At 57.5% G+C, this 14,399-nt stretch overlaps 1 protein-coding gene across 2 annotated transcripts in view; it reads left to right on the forward strand.

Moving 5' to 3' along the window:
* The window catches only part of LOC125457055 (gamma-taxilin-like), an 85,988-nt gene that overhangs the window by 13,445 nt on the left and 58,144 nt on the right, over positions 1–14,399 (forward strand). Inside the window, exon 1 of one of the 2 annotated variants that reach the window (XM_059650391.1) lies at positions 12,573–12,602. The exons of the other annotated variant lie outside the window; for it this stretch is intronic. Coding sequence (XP_059506374.1) covers positions 12,600–12,602 — 3 coding nt within the window. The 5' untranslated portion in view covers positions 12,573–12,599. Of the gene's footprint in view, positions 1–12,572; positions 12,603–14,399 lie in introns of those variants that run through there. 2 annotated transcript variants of the gene reach the window in all.

Consider the following 14,399-nt stretch of genomic DNA (forward strand, 5'->3'; position numbering starts at 1 on the left):
CCCCCTCCCCCCCTTCCCCCCCCTCCCCACCCCTTCCCCCCCCCCTCCCCCCCCTTCCCCCCCCCCTTCCCCCCCCCCCTCCCCACCCCTTCCCCCCCCCTCTTCCCCCCCCTTCCCCCCCCCCCCTCCCCACCCCTTCCCCCCCCCCTCCCCCCCTCCCCCCCCCTCCCCCCCCTTCCCCCCCCCCTCCCCCCCCCCTCCCCCCCCCTCCCCCCCCTCCCCCCCCCTTCCCCCCTCTTCCCCCCCCTTCCCCCCCCTCCCCCCCCTTCCCCCCCTTCCCCCCCTTCCCCCCCTCCCCCCCTTCCCCCCTTCCCCTTCCCCCCTTCCCCTTCCCCCCCCTTACCCCCCCTTCCCCCCTTCCCCTTCCCCTTCCCCTTCCCCTTCCCCTTCCCCCTTTCCCCCTTTCCCCCTTCCCCTTCCCCCTTTCCCCCTTCCCCCCTTCCCCTTCCCCCTTTCCCCCTTCCCCCCTCCCCCTTCCCCCCTTCCCCTTCCCCCCCCTCCCCTTCCCCCCTCCCCTTCCCCCTTCCCCCTTTCCCCCTTCCCCTTCCCCCTTTCCCCCTTCCCCTTCCCCCTTTCCCCCTTCCCCCCCTTCCCTTCCCCCCTCCCCCCCTTCCCCTTCCCCCCTCCCCCCCTTCCCCTTCCCCCCTCCCCCCCTTCCCCCCTCCCCCCCTTCCCCTTCCCCCCCTTCCCCTTCCCCCCCTTCCCCTTCCCCCCTCCCCCCCTTCCCCTTCCCCCCTCCCCCTTCCCCCCTCCCCCCCTTCCCCTTCCCCCCTCCCCCCCTTCCCCTTCCCCCCTCCCCCCCTTCCCCTTCCCCCCTCCCCCCTTCCCCTTCCCCCCTCCCCCCCTTCCCCTTCCCCCCTTCCCCCCTTCCCCCCCTTCCCCCCTCCCCCCCTTCCCCCCTCCCCCCCTTCCCCCCTCCCCCCCTTCCCCCCTCCCCCCCCTCCCCTCTCCCCCCCTTCCCCTCTCCCCCCCCTTCCCCTCTCCCCCCCTTCCCCTCTCCCCCCCTTCCCCTCTCCCCCCCTTCCCCTCTCCCCCCCCTTCCCCTTCCCCCCCTTCCCCTTTCCCCCTTTCCCCCTTTCCCCCTTTCCCCCTTTCCCCCTTTCCCCCTTTCCCCCTTTCCCCCCTTCCCCCCTTCCCCCCTTTCCCCCCTTCCCCCCCCTTCCCCCCCTTCCCCCCCTTCCCCTTCCCCCCTTCCCCCCCTTCCCCTTCCCCCCCTTCCCCCCCTTCCCCCCCCTCCCCCCCCCCTTCCCCCCCTTCCCCCCCGACCCCTTCCCCCCCGACCCCTTCCCCCCCGACCCCTTCCCCCCCGACCCCTTCCCCCCCGACCCCTCCCCCCCCGACCCCTCCCCCCCGACCCTTCCCCCCTCCCCACCCCCCGACCCTTCCCCCCCCTCCCCACCCCCCGACCCTTCCCCCCCCTTCCCCCCACGACCCTTCCCCCCCTTCCCCCCACGACCCTTCCCCCCCCCACGACCCTTCCCCCCCCCACGACCCTTCCCCCCCCACGACCCTCCCCCCCACGACCCTCCCCCCCCCCACGACCCTCCCCCCCCCCACGACCCTTCCCCCCCCACGACCCTTCCCCCCCCCACGACCCTTCCCCCCCCCACGACCCTTCCCCCCCCCACGACCCTTCCCCCCCCCACGACCCTTCCCCCCCCCACGACCCTTCCCCCCCCCACGACCCTTCCCCCCCCCACGACCCTTCCCCCCGTCCCCCCCACGACCCTTCCCCCCCACGACCCTTCCCCCCCCCACGACCCTTCCCCCCCCCACGACCCTTCCCCCCCCACGACCCTTCCCCCCCCCACGACCCTTCCCCCCCCACGACCCTTCCCCCCCTCCCCCCCACGACCCTTCCCCCCTCCCCCCCACGACCCTTCCCCCCCTCCCCCCCTCCCCCCCACGACCCTTCCCCCCTCCCCCCCACGACCCTTCCCCCCTCCCCCCCACGACCCTTCCCCCCTCCCCCCACGACCCTTCCCCCCTCCCCCCCACGACCCTTCCCCCCTCCCCCCCACGACCCTTCCCCCCCTCCCCCCCACGACCCTTCCCCCCCTCTCCCCCCTCCCCTCCCCCCCCCCCTTCCCCCCCCTCCCCCCTCCCCTTCCCCCCCCCTCCCCCCTCCCCTTCCCCCCCCCTCCCCCCTCCCCTTCCCCCCCCCTCCCCTTCCCCCCCCCCTCCCCCCTCCCCTTCCCCCCCCCCACCCCCCTCCCCTTCCCCTCCCCTTCCCCCCTCTCCTTCCCCTCTCCCCCCCACCCCTTCCCCTCTCCCCCCCTCTCCCCCCCTCACCCCCCCTCCCCTTCCCCTCTCCCCCCCTCTCCCCCCCTCCCCTTCCCCTCTCCCCCCCTCTCCCCCCCTCCCCTTCCCCTCTCCCCCCCCTCCCCTTCCCCTCTCCCCCCTCCCCTTCCCCTCTCCCCTCCCCCCTCCCCTTCCCCACTCCCCTCCCCCCTGCCCTTCCCCTCTCCCCTCCCCCCTCCCCTTCCCCTCTCCCCTCCCCCCTCCCCTTCCCCTCTCCCCTCCCCCCTCCCCTTCCCCTCTCCCCTCCCCCCTCCCCATCCCCTCTCCCCTCCCAACCCCCTCTCCCCACTCCCCCCCTCCCCTCTCCCCCCCTCCCCCTCACCCCCCCTCCCCTCTCCCCCCCCTCCCCTCTCCCCCCCCTCCCCTCTCCCCCCCCTCCCCTCTCCCCCCCCTCCCCTCTCCCCCCCCTCCCCTCTCCCCCCCCTCCCCTCACCCCCCCCTCCCCTCTCCCCCCCCTCCCCTCTCCCCCCCCTCCCCTCTCCCCCCCCTCCCCTCTCCCCCCCTCCCCTCTCCCCCCCCTCCCCTCTCCCTCCCCTCCCCTCTCCCCCCTCCCCTCTCCCCCCCCTCCCCTCTCCCCCCCCTCCCCTCTTTCCCCCCCTCCCCTCTTTCCCCCCCTCCCCTCTTTCCCCCCCTCCCTCTTTCCCCCCCTCCCCTCTTCCCCCCCCTCCCCTCTTCCCCCCCCTCCCCTTCCCCTCTCCCCCCCCCTCCCCTTCCCCTCTCCCCTTCCCCCCCCTCCCTTCCCCCCCCCTTCCCCCACCACGACCCTTCCCCCCCTCCCCCCCTCCCTTCCTCCCCCCCTCCCCCCTCCCTCCCTCCCCTCCCCCCTCCCTCCCTCCCCCCCTCCCTCCCTCCCCCCCTCCCTCCCTCCCTCCCTCCCTCCCTCCCTCCCTCCCCCCCTCCCTCCCCCCCTCCCTCCCCCCCTCCCTCCCCCCCTCCCTCCCCCCCTCCCTCCCCCCCTCCCTCCCCCCCCTCCCCCCTCCCTCCCCCCTCCCTCCCTCCCTTCCCCCCTCCCTTCCCCCCTCCCTCCCCCCCTCCCTCCCCCCCCTCCCTCCCCCCCTCCCTCCCCCCCCTCCCTCCCTCCCTCCCTTCCCCCCTCCCTTCCCCCCTCCCTTCCCCCCTCCCTCCCTCCCTTCCCCCTCCCTTCCCCCCCACTCCCCCCCTCCCTTCCCCCCCTCTCCCCCCCTCCCTTCCCCCCCTCCCTTCCCCCCCTCCCTTCCCCCCCTCCCTTCCCCCCCTCCCTTCCCCCCCTCCCTTCCCCCCCTCCCTTCCCCCCCTCACTTTCCCCCCCCCTCCCCCCCTCCCCCCCTCCCTTCCCCCCCTTCCCCCACGACCCTTCCCCCCCCACGTCCCTTCCCCCCCCACCCCCTCCCTTCCCCCCCCACCCCCTCCCTTCCCCCCCCACCCCCTCCCTCCCCCCCCACCCCCTCCCTTCCCCCCCCACCCCCTCCCTTCCCCCCCCACCCCCTCCCTTCCCCCCCCACCCCCTCCCTTCCCCCCCACCCCCTCCCTTCCCCCCCACCCCCTCCCTTCCCCCCCCACCCCCTCCCTTCCCCCCCCACCCCCTCCCTTCCACCCCCACCCCCTCCCTTCCACCCCCACCCCCTCCCTTCCCCCCCCACCCCCTCCCTTCCCCCCCCACCCCCTCCCTTCCCCCCCCACGACCCTTCCCCCCCACGACCCTTCCCCCCCACGACCCTTCCCCCCCACGACCCTTCCCCCCCACGACCCTTCCCCCCACGACCCTTCCCCCCCCACGACCCTTCCCCCCCACGACCCCCCTTCCCCCCACGACCCCCCTTCCCCCCACGACCCCCCTTCCCCCCACGACCCCCCTTCCCCCCACGACCCCCCTTCCCCCCACGACCCCCTTCCCCCCACGACCCCTTCCCCCCTACCACGACCCTTCCCCCCTACCACGACCCTTCCCCCTACCACGACCCTTCCCCCCTCCCACGACCCCTTCCCCCCCTTGACCCCTTCCCCCCCCTTGACCCCTTCCCCCCCTTGACCCCTTCCCCCCCTTGACCCCTTCCCCCCCACGACCCCTTCCCCCCCACGACCCCTTCCCCCCCACGACCCCTTCCCCCCCTCCCCCCCACGACCCCTTCCCCCCCTCCCCCCCACGACCCCTTCCCCCCCTCCCCCCCCACGACCCCTTCCCCCCCCTACGACCCCTTCCCCCCTTCCCCCCCCCCACGACCCCTTCCCCCCCTCCCCCCCCACGACCCCTTCCCCCCCTCCCCCCCCACGACCCCTTCCCCCCCCTTCCCCCCCACGACCCCTTCCCCCCCTTCCCCCCCACGACCCCTTCCCCCCACGACCCCTTCCCCCCACGACCCCTTCCCCCCACGACCCCTTCCCCCCACGACCCCTTCCCCCCTTGACCCCTTCCCCCCCTTCCCCCCTTCCCCCCCACGACCCCTTCCCCCCTTCCCCCCCACGACCCCTTCCCCCCTTCCCCCCCACGACCCCTTCCCCCCTCCCCCCCACGACCCCTTCCCCCTCCCCCCCACGACCCCTTCCCCCCACGACCCCTTCCCCCCCCACGACGACCCCTTCCCCCCCCACGACGACCCCTTCCCCCCCCACGACGACCCCGTGCCCCCCCCACGACGACCCCGTGCCCCCCTTCCCCCCGTGCCCCCCTTCCCGCCGTGCCCCCCCTTCCCCCCGTGCCCCCCCCACGACGACCCCGTGCCCCCCCCACGACGACCCCGTGCCCCCCCCACGACGACCCCGTGCCCCCCCACGACGACCCCGTGCCCCCGTTCCCTCCGTGCCCCCCCGTGCCCCCCCTTCCCCCCGTGCCCCCCCTTCCCCCCGTGCCCCCCCACCCCCCCCCCGCCCCCCGTGCCCCCCCCACCCCCCGTGCCCCCCCACCCCCCGTGCCCCCCCCACGACGACCCTTCCCTCCCCCCACGACCCTTCTCCCCCCCCCCACGACGACCCCTTCCCCCCCCCCACGACGACCCCTTGCCCGCCCCACGACGACCCCTTGCCCCCCCCACGACGACCCCGTGCCCCCCCCACGACGACCCTTCCCCCCGTGCCCCCCCACACGACGACCCTTCCCCCCGTGCCCCCCCACACGACCTCTTCCCCGCCCCCTCTTCTCTCCCCCCCCCGCCGCCCCCCCTCTTCTCTCCCCCCCCCGCCGCCCCCCCTCTTCTCTCCCCCGCCGCCCCCCCTCTTCTCTCCCCCCCCCCGCCGCCGCCGCCGCCCCCCCTCTTCTCTCTCCCCCCCCCGCTGCCGCCCCCCCCCTCTTCTCTCTCCCCCCCCGCCGCCGCCCCCCCTCTTCTCTTCCCCCCCCCGCCGCCCCCCCTCTTCTCTCCCCCCCCTCTTCTCTCCCCCCCCTCTTCTCTCCCCCCCCCCTTCTCTTCCCCCCCCTCTTCTCTTCCCCCCCCCTCTTCTCTCCCCCCCCCTCTTCTCTCCCCCCCCTCTTCTCTCCCCCCCCTCTTCTCTCCCCCCCCCTCTTCTCTCCCCCCCCTCTTCTCTCCCCCCCCTCTTCTCTCCCCCCCCTCTTCTCTCCCCCCCCCTCTTCTCTCCCCCCCCTCTTCTCTCCCCCCCCCCTCTTTCCTCCCCCCCCCTCTTCTCTCCCCCCCCCTCTTCTCTCCCCCCCCCTCTTCTCTCCCCCCCCCCTCTTCTCTCCCCCCCCCCTCTTCTCTCCCCCCCCCCTCTTCTCTCCCCCCCCCTCTTCTCTCCCCCCCCTCTTCTCTCCCCCCCCCTCTTCTCTCTCCCCCCCCTCTTCTCTCCCCCCCCTCTTCTCTCCCCCCCCCTCTTCTCTCCCCCCCCCTCTTCTCTCCCCCCCCCTCTTCTCTCCCCCCCCCCCTTCTCTCCCCCCCCTCTTCTCTCCCCCCCCTCTTCTCTCCCCCCCCCTTCTCTCCCCCCCCCCTTCTCTCCCCCCCCTCTTCTCTCCCCCCCCTCTTCTCTCCCCCCCCCTCTTCTCTCCCCCCCCCTCTTCTCTCCCCCCCCCTCTTCTCTCCCCCCCCCCTCTTCTCTCCCCCCCCCCTCTTCTCTCCCCCCCCCCTCTTCTCTCCCCCCCCCTCTTCTCTCCCCCCCCCTCTTCTCTCCCCCCCCCCTCTTCTCTCCCCCCCCCCTCTTCTCTTCCCCCCCCCCTCTTCTCCCCCCCCCCTCTTCTCTCCCCCCCCCCCTCTTCTCTCCCCCCCCCCTCTTCTCTCCCCCCCCCCCCCCTCTTCTCTCCCCCCCCCCCCCCCCAGACTGGGAGAGCGGGAGGGAACCTGTTCAAAGCTGAGCAGCAAACGGGCTCAAGGACTTTGTTTAATGGCGTTGACCATGTGTGTCAGTGTGATTTTTTTTTTCTTGGACGGTCTATTGCAGTTTGCCAGCCCGGGGTAAAAGTTGCCGGGGTGTGTTGAGGGTGGCGGGGGGGCGGGTATCCCTGCCTCCTTATGTGAAGGTGTCTCGGTGAGTGTTTTGTTTTGTGCCTTTGGTTCAGTTTGCGCTCCGGGGCATGCCGCTGTGCTGCAGTAGCAGCGTGGGCTAGCACATGGGCAGGATCTGCAAGTTAACACAGCAAAGCACGTTTCTCCTCTGGCGGTGGGAACAGAAAATCGTGCGTTTATGCAGAAGATAAATACGCAGGCAGGTTTAAATTTGGTACTGGGATGAATACTGGCTTTCGACGTTGCAGTAAGGCGTCCGTCTATTCAGAGTTCTGGTCGTATTCATGTTGGTAACCGAGATATTTTACGAAAGCATTCCTTTTCTTTAAGCAGCGATTAAAATAGGCAAATAGAGTTTCAAATTAGTGACAGTTGCAGGCGCAAAACACGTGGAGAACCATTTTCAGTTCCAGAATTACTGTGTGAGTACTTCTGTAGGGCTATAAACGGCGCTGTGTGTACAAGGATATTGCTACCGATTCTGTGATCTGCTGCAGGCTCTCATTGCTGTAGCTGGACCCTGGGGGTTTACCGGAAAAAAAACTTCACGATGCCTGATGTCCGGTGCATGATATTGAAGCAGTGACAGTACAATTTGAGATAACAAGGTATAGAGCTGGATGAACACAGCAGGTGAAGCAGCATCGGAGGAGCAGAAAGGCTGATGTTTTGGGGCCTAGACCCTCCTTTGATGTATTTGGTTTAAGAACTTTAAGATCTGGGAATTGTAGTGAATCACTGAAGGCCCACGTTAAATTTTTTCAGGCCTGATCAGGTGAGCCGTGGAGTGGCAGGTGGAGTTTAATCTAGTAGACTGAGATCGTATTTTCTGCTAAGGCAAATGAGAGGGGGAATTTATACCTTTATTGGTAGTGTTGCCGAACAGATTTTGGAGGTCTGATTCATAGTTCTTCGAAAGTGGAGTCGCAGGTAAATAGGATGGTGAAAGAAGACATTTGGTATGCTTCACTTTATTGGTTAGTGCATTGAAGAGAGGAGTTGGAGGACATGATACGACTGTACAAGACATTGATTTGGCCACTTGTGGAATACTGCATGCAGTTCTGGTCTCCCTGCTGTAGGAAGGAAGTTGTTAAACTTGAAAGGGTTCAGAAAAGATTTACAAGAATGTTGCTAGGGTTGGAGGGTTTGAATTGAATAGGCTGTGGCAGTTTTACTTGGAGCATCAGAAGCTGAGGGGTGACCTTATAGAAGTTTATAAAATCATGAAGGACATGGATAGAGTAAGTAATCAAGGTCTTTTCCCCAAGGTAACGGAAGCCCAAACCAGCAGGCATAGCTTTAAAGTGAGAGGGGAAAGATTTAAAGGGGACCTAAGGGGCAACTTTTCACACAGAAAAATGTGTACGGAATCAACTCCCAGAGGTACTGGTGGAAGCTGGTACAATTACAATATTTAGAATGCATATGGATGGGTATATGAATAGGAATTGTTTCGAGTAATATGGTCCAAATGCTACCAAATGGAACTGGTGTAATTTAGAGTACCTGCTTAGCACAGACGAGTTGGACCAAAGGGCCTGTTTCGATGCTGTACAGCTGTGACTCTAGCTACGATGTGTAGACCTGAAAGTTCACTGCCATGATTTAATGTCGGCAGGTATCAATAGCCTTGGTCTTAACTCGGTCTCATCACTCATATTGCTGCCTGCCTGTGGCAACTTTTGGGGACCCGTGAAAGATCCTCATTTAGCCAATATGTTATGTATCTTAAATTTGCAGATGCTTGCGGTTGCCACAATATTCTTTGCTCTCACATGGATGTGAAGTATCACTGGATAGGTCAGCAATTGTTGTTCATCCCTAATTGCCCTTGAACTGAGTGACACTTAAATGCCCCCTGAAATGGGCCAACCATGCTGCTTTGCGTCTGAAGTCCCACATAGCCCAAACCAGACAAGGGCAACAGATTCCCTTCTCTAAAGGACATTAGTGAACCAGATGGCTTTTTATGATAACAAGGTTTGGAGCTGGATGAACACAGCAGGCCAAGCAGCATCTTAGGAGCACAAAAGCTGATGTTTCAGGCTACACCCCTCATCTCGGATTCTCCAGCATCTGCGGTTCCTATTATCTCTGGCTTCTTATGATGGTCGATCATTGCCAGTGGTTATCATGATCATCAATGAGACTAGTTTTATAATTCCAGATTTGAATTAATTGAACTCAAATTCCACCAGCTGTCGGTGTGAAATTTGAACGATGTTCTCAACATTATCCTGAGCCTTTGTATTACTCAAGTGACATTACCATAATGTCAACATCTCCAGAAGGAGGTGTGGTCCTGGAACACCATGCTAAACCAGACATGTCAACCTAGACAGTAAGCAATGATGGATTGTGGATCGAAAAAAAAAGCCTCAACCTGCCAATACTAATTTGAAGTTTCTCATTTGAAGCATAAACAAGTGGAAGCACCCTGCTTCATTCAGCATCTGGAGGGAAGGGTGAGCTGATGCTGTTTGGGGGAGGGAGTTAAGTGACTAGAGTACACCCGTTGTCAGAACAAATTTTTGCTGATAATGTATCATTTCAGTTCTGCACATGCACACCTACAGCAGAGATCATTAGGTAATGATTGTGTATGTACACAGTTTCTCAGAACGCAAGAAGCCAGTGATACTGTTAGGTGGTTAGTATAGATGGATTTTAGAGAAGTGAGATAAACACGAGGGAGAAAAGAGTAGAAAAATATGGAACAAAAACAAAGTTGCTTGAAAAGCTCAGCAGGTCTGGCAGCATCTGTGAAGGAAAAAACAGTTAAAGTTAAGGATCCTGGTTCTGAGGAAGGGTCGTTAACTCTTTTTTTCCTTCACAGATGCTGCCAGACCTGCTGAGCTTTTCCAGCATCTTTGTTTTTGTTCCTGATTTACAACATCCGCAGTTCTTTTGGTTTTTATTTAGAAAACTATGGAGCTGATGTTAAATGAAGCGGGAGTGACAGTGGGGTCGTGTGTAACAAGCATTTAATGGGAGAAGCTGTGCCAAGCTAACCCAGGCATAGGCTCTCAACTTCAGGATGTGCCACAAAATCTATTAACCTGAGCCGTTTTTAATATCTTGGTTAGAACAGGACAATGCCTGCCAAGAATTATTGTCGCGCATCTTTTAAGTTTCTTATTTGATTACTATCACCCCAAATGGCTTGTTTTTGTTTTGTAGATTGAGCCAGTCCCCCCTTAAACTGCTAAGCTCAGATAGGTTCATGGGACATCTCTCAATAAATCCCTGGGTCTGGCCACGGACCACTATGAAGACAGTAAGACAAAAGCTGAGCCAGACCTGTGCCTTTGATGTGGATGTTGAAGCGTGTAGTGAAGTTGCGTGGCCTGAAAACTTCAGGCAGTTTGACCGTGATCATCTTACAGGCCTCCGGCTCCAGTCCAGACAGGATTGGGAAGCAACCTTTTGGTTCTTCAAACGGAAGAAAAAGGAGGAGAGAATAAGTGTGTGTCTTAACCGTTAATTTTCTAAGGTACCAGAGATGTACAAGTGCACTGAGAAAGGAGATTCCAAGATTTATGTTCTTTGTTCGAATATTTCCCTCAACATGGCTGTTTGGTAATTTGTATACTTACATATCTATTGAATACAGATTCCTGTTGAATAATCACCTTGGCATGCGGTCTTGTCGTATATCACCTATGCAGTAGTTGGCCAAGATTTGTGTTTTGGCTGAGATGTGTAGTCAGCATTAATTAAGTAAATCAATCTAGTGTTTGAATCACAATTAGTAAATAGATGCACAAACGTTTGTGCCAGCAGTTGAAGTTTCTGCTCATGAAATTGGATAACAGTGAATCAAAAAAACAAAAGTGACGTGAATTGTGGTTCAATTCCAGAAGGATTAAGCTGTTATGTGATTTTCAGCAGAGTGTATGTAAGATTTTCCTAATTATTTACAGCTATAATTGTATGCATGTTGTTAAGGCAAGTTTGTGGAACATCAGTGGCTCTACAGTGAATCCAGAATTATGCTAATATCTGTAATTTGTACTTGTTTTATGCATTGGTTTGCTCTTACTTGGATTTTTAAAAATCCAAATGAGTAGCATTTTGTGGATAGTGTTCTGCAATAAAATAATCTCCATGTGAAGCCAGTGTTTCTAGGCAAAGGTTTGTTTGATTTTTGTGGCTGGGATATGAAACAAAGTGCATTTCTAGACAGGCTTGTGTATAAAAGTTCAGAATTTAGAAATATAACCTGAATTGTCAATTTGGTTCTGTTGGTAGCACACCCTTTTATGTAGAGGGTTATGTGTTCAGGTTCCAGGACAGGAGCACACAATTAATGTCTGCGTTCTAGTTTTCTGCTGAAAGGCTACTTTGGACAATGTCCTAATATTTTATTTTCAAGACTCTATAGATATTTGAAGACTTAACAAGGTCACCTCAAGTCAAAGAAAAGAAGCTTCACTTTGTTAATCTTCCATAATCCACGCCATTCCCTAGGCCTCCCTCCAGTTCTTTACCTACATTGTACCATCAGTGCCACAATCCAGAGAGTGTAATTTGACAGGTTAACATTTGCGTTCACCCCTAACTGGTCTCCATGTGAACTCCTTGCTAGCCCTATCTCATTCCCACCGATCCTGATCCCTTCACTGCCTCTGCCTCTGTTTTGACTGCATTCTGTTAACTATTCAAAAACCAAAACCATTGTTTTTACCTTGCCCTCCATTTAAAACCTGTTGCCTTATTGGGTTGAACTTTCTTCTTGGACTCCTCTGGCTGGAAATGTGCAACCTCAGAGTGTTCCTTGAATCTAAATTGTGCTTCTAGTCCCATAATCTATCTGTCACAGATGCTATCCCGCTTCCTGTATGGTGAAGTTGCCAGTCTACTTTGTTGAGTCTGCTGCTGAAATGGCCATCCTTCAGATTCTACTATATATCAGTGCTGTCTTGTCTGGTGTCCCATCCTCCGCAATTTTAAACTCAAAACTCTGCCACCATCATAATGCATGTTGCATCCTGCCTACCCATTTACTCCTGTACTCACTCACCTGTCTTAGCTGCTGGTCTACCAACATCACAAGCCTTCATTACAGTTCTGAGACCAAGCTTAACATAACAAAATACTCATGCATTTGGTAAGGTTGCCCTATTAAAATGCCTTGTATTAAAATTGCTTTGACTGTAAATTAAGTGCTCTTGCAGAGCAGTAGTAGTGTCTTTAAATTTTGAAAATCTGGAAGATGCTAGGAGATCTGGGTTCATGTCCCACTTGTGCCAGAGGTGGGACAGATCCATCCAGATTGATTAAAATAATGATAAATGTCAACTCATGTGAATTCCTGATGACTGGAATAGCCTGTTATTGTACATTGATACTGTTCAGCCCATGATCTGGCATAGAACCAAACATCATTCACCATCACCTTAGGCAGCATCCATACTGCTTTAATTTGAACTTGTGTCTAATTACACAAACAACCTGCTAACCTTACCTACACTTGTCGATTCAGTCTCCAGAACACCTTGGATAGCATTCCTGATAATCGGTGAAAATTCTGCGATTTCTAACAAGGGTAAAAGTTCAGCACTCTGGGACAGATTGCAACATTATGTACTCCAGGATTCTGGACATAATTTGTGGGATGGAGTGTGCAATTTTATCAAATATGTTTAAGATATGCAGGTGCAGTAAGAGTATTATCCCCCAGAATTTGAATTTGTTCTTTGGTAATTAATTGTTCTTGGATGTGTGGGTTGGGAGGGGAAGGAGCCTTTATTGTGAAATTCCATATGCTTTTAGTTCATAACGTAAGCCTTTTCTCATCCTGTACAGTAAACAATGTTGAGCAGTCGTAAACAGCTGGAAATGAATCTGGAATGGGGATATGTAAATAGCCGACCAGATTAAGTTTAATTAATGGTATGACTACCTTTAATTTCCACACACGTCTTCTATTTTTAAAGAAGATTTGCACATCATATATAATCCCGTCTCACTTTGTTTCCTGGATCAACAGCTCCTTATTTTTTGTGACAGCTTGTGTTAACTCTGTTTAAAGCTTCTCGCCCTTTTATGGTGATGGGAAAACAGTCTTACTGGTTCCAGTCCAATAGACACCCATCAATAAACAAATCTTGCACCCAAGAGTGTGTATACTTATGTAAAATGAGTTGGTTTGTTATGAAGTGATTGTGTTTTAATATTTTGAAAATCAAATGAGGAGCTTTTTTATCCAGAGTTATATTTCAAACTTATTTAAATGACAGATCTCTCAACTGGTGCAGTGCGCAACCTGTTGTACGTCATCAGTTTGCATGACATCTGTGTAATATGTCATCAGGATGTCTTCCTTAATTTTAGGATCGTAGAATCAACATCAGAAGTCTACATGGAATATGTTAGTCTGCAGTCCACAGGTTTTCATTAATGATAAAACGATAGAGAGATTCATGATATAGGAGGTGATCATTTGGCCTATTATGTATGCAGCAGCTGATTATAAAAGGCATCCAGTTAATTCCTGCCTTGCAATTTTTGTTCTATAGACCTGTAGGTTACAGCGTCTCTATGTCCCCTGCTGTTATCCCTCAGCTAATGGAAATAAGCCCTTCCTATTCGCTGCAAGATCCCTCATAATTTTATAAACCTCACTTAATCTCCCTATAAGTGCTTTTTCCAAGGTAAACAACCTCAACCGTGTCCGGTCTTTCTTCACAGCCAAAATGCCCCATTTCTTACAGAGCCCCCGTGAATGTTTATAGTGCCTCTTCCCATGATTACTTTCTACTTGTAATGCCATGACCAGAACAGTATGGAATACTTTGGCGGCTGTCTAGCCAGTGTTCTGTGCAATTCTAGTATAACCTCCCTGCTTTTATTCTGGAGACCTTGAGCAAAAAAGGGGAAGTATCCTGCATACCCTCTTGAAATCCTGAGTGACTGGTCCTGCAACCTGAAGATGTCTGTGAAAATTTGCTTCAAGGTTTTCACTCCATGTGTATTCCCATGCCTTGTTTATTTCCCCCTGGTGCATCACCCCTCAATGCTTTGCTCTGAATTCTAAATTTTGCAATTCCACCCACCCAATCAATCCAGTTATCTCATAATTTCTCCTCCATTATCAACCATTATTAGCCATGTGGCTAATTTTTGCATTCTGTGAATATTGCTTAATAATACTACTTGCATTCAAGTCTGAATCATTGCGTTACCATAAACTGCCAGAAGCCCAGCATTGAAGCTGTGCAGGATCTCAAAGGTGGTAACCTTCCAGTCACAAAGATGCCTGTTGACCATAACTCTGTCTCTGCAACTGAATTGATTTTTCGATCCAACTTCTGATCCACTTCTTTTTGGATCCTGTGGGTTCTAAATTTTCTGACCAGTCTGTCATGCAGGAGACCTTGACGGCAACCTTGTGAAAATACTTGTGGACTACTTGCATTCTTCAACTTCCTTTGTTATTTGCTTTAAAACAATATCGTAATTTAGGCAGATACAACCCTCTCTTATCGAATCCTTGCTGACTGCCTTTCAATAACCTGTGCCCCTCAAATGACAATTTATAATCACACAATTTTCTTCCAGTAATTTGTTAACTTGCGTGCTAGGCTGGCTGGATTGTCGAACTATTCTGTCCTTACTTTATAAACAATAATGTTACTTTTAGCAGTCCTTTGGTATTTGCTATTTTGCCTCTGTTAGTAGCCTGGAATA

Source organism: Stegostoma tigrinum, chromosome 12 (genome assembly GCF_030684315.1).
Source record: "Stegostoma tigrinum isolate sSteTig4 chromosome 12, sSteTig4.hap1, whole genome shotgun sequence".
Classification (NCBI taxonomy): domain Eukaryota; kingdom Metazoa; phylum Chordata; class Chondrichthyes; order Orectolobiformes; family Stegostomatidae; genus Stegostoma; species Stegostoma tigrinum.